General features: G+C 69.2%; 1 protein-coding gene across 1 annotated transcript in view; it reads left to right on the top strand.

Annotated features, from left to right (window-relative positions):
• Positions 1-169, top strand: part of MNEG_8502 (hypothetical protein) — a gene marked incomplete at both ends in the record, with an annotated part of 2,141 nt that extends 1,972 nt beyond the window's left edge. The window contains one exon of the mRNA XM_014043024.1: positions 148-169. Within this exon, the coding sequence (XP_013898478.1) occupies positions 148-169 (22 nt within the window). The remainder of the gene's footprint in view (positions 1-147) is intronic.
• Positions 170-552: the final 383 nt, after the last annotated feature.

Below are 552 nucleotides of genomic sequence, written 5' to 3'. Positions count from 1 at the left end.
GGGCCGCGCGGCGCGAGCCAGTCTTGCGGCTGCGTGGTCAGCTGAGCCCGTTTTTCGGTTGGGAAGCAGAGAAAAACAGAAACAGCCGCCCCTGCTGACTCCGTACCGCTGGGATGCACAGCCCGGCTTGACCCTCGCGACAAGCAGGTCACTGCACCACCCCTACTGATTGGGAAAGAGGCTGCCCGCGGGCGTCTGCCGCCCCCGCGCCGAGCCGCGATCGCGTATCCACAGGTTTGGCGCCCGGCGCGCTGCGGCGTGCACGCATGCGGCCTCGGAACGCGGCCATGATGCCATGCGGCGGGCGTGCGCCTGCACGAGCCCAACCCTCTCTCCCAGCCCCTGCTGCTGGCCCTTGTACGCCCCGCTGGCTTCCGCCCCTTGTGCCCAGGCTTTCGCACTTCCGGCCGCGAGCCGACGCCCCAGCTCACAAAACACTCACACCGGGCTCTTTTGACTGTCGCGCGCAGCGCCCCTGCTTACGACTCGCCTGCCGGCCGCTTTTGCTGCAATCCTCCCTCACACCAGCCCGGCGGGCGCGGCCTGTCAAGC

This window comes from Monoraphidium neglectum, assembly GCF_000611645.1.
Source record: "Monoraphidium neglectum strain SAG 48.87 unplaced genomic scaffold scaffold01622, whole genome shotgun sequence".
NCBI classification, from domain to species: domain Eukaryota; kingdom Viridiplantae; phylum Chlorophyta; class Chlorophyceae; order Sphaeropleales; family Selenastraceae; genus Monoraphidium; species Monoraphidium neglectum.
This window is presented reverse-complemented; position numbering and strand designations above follow the sequence as displayed.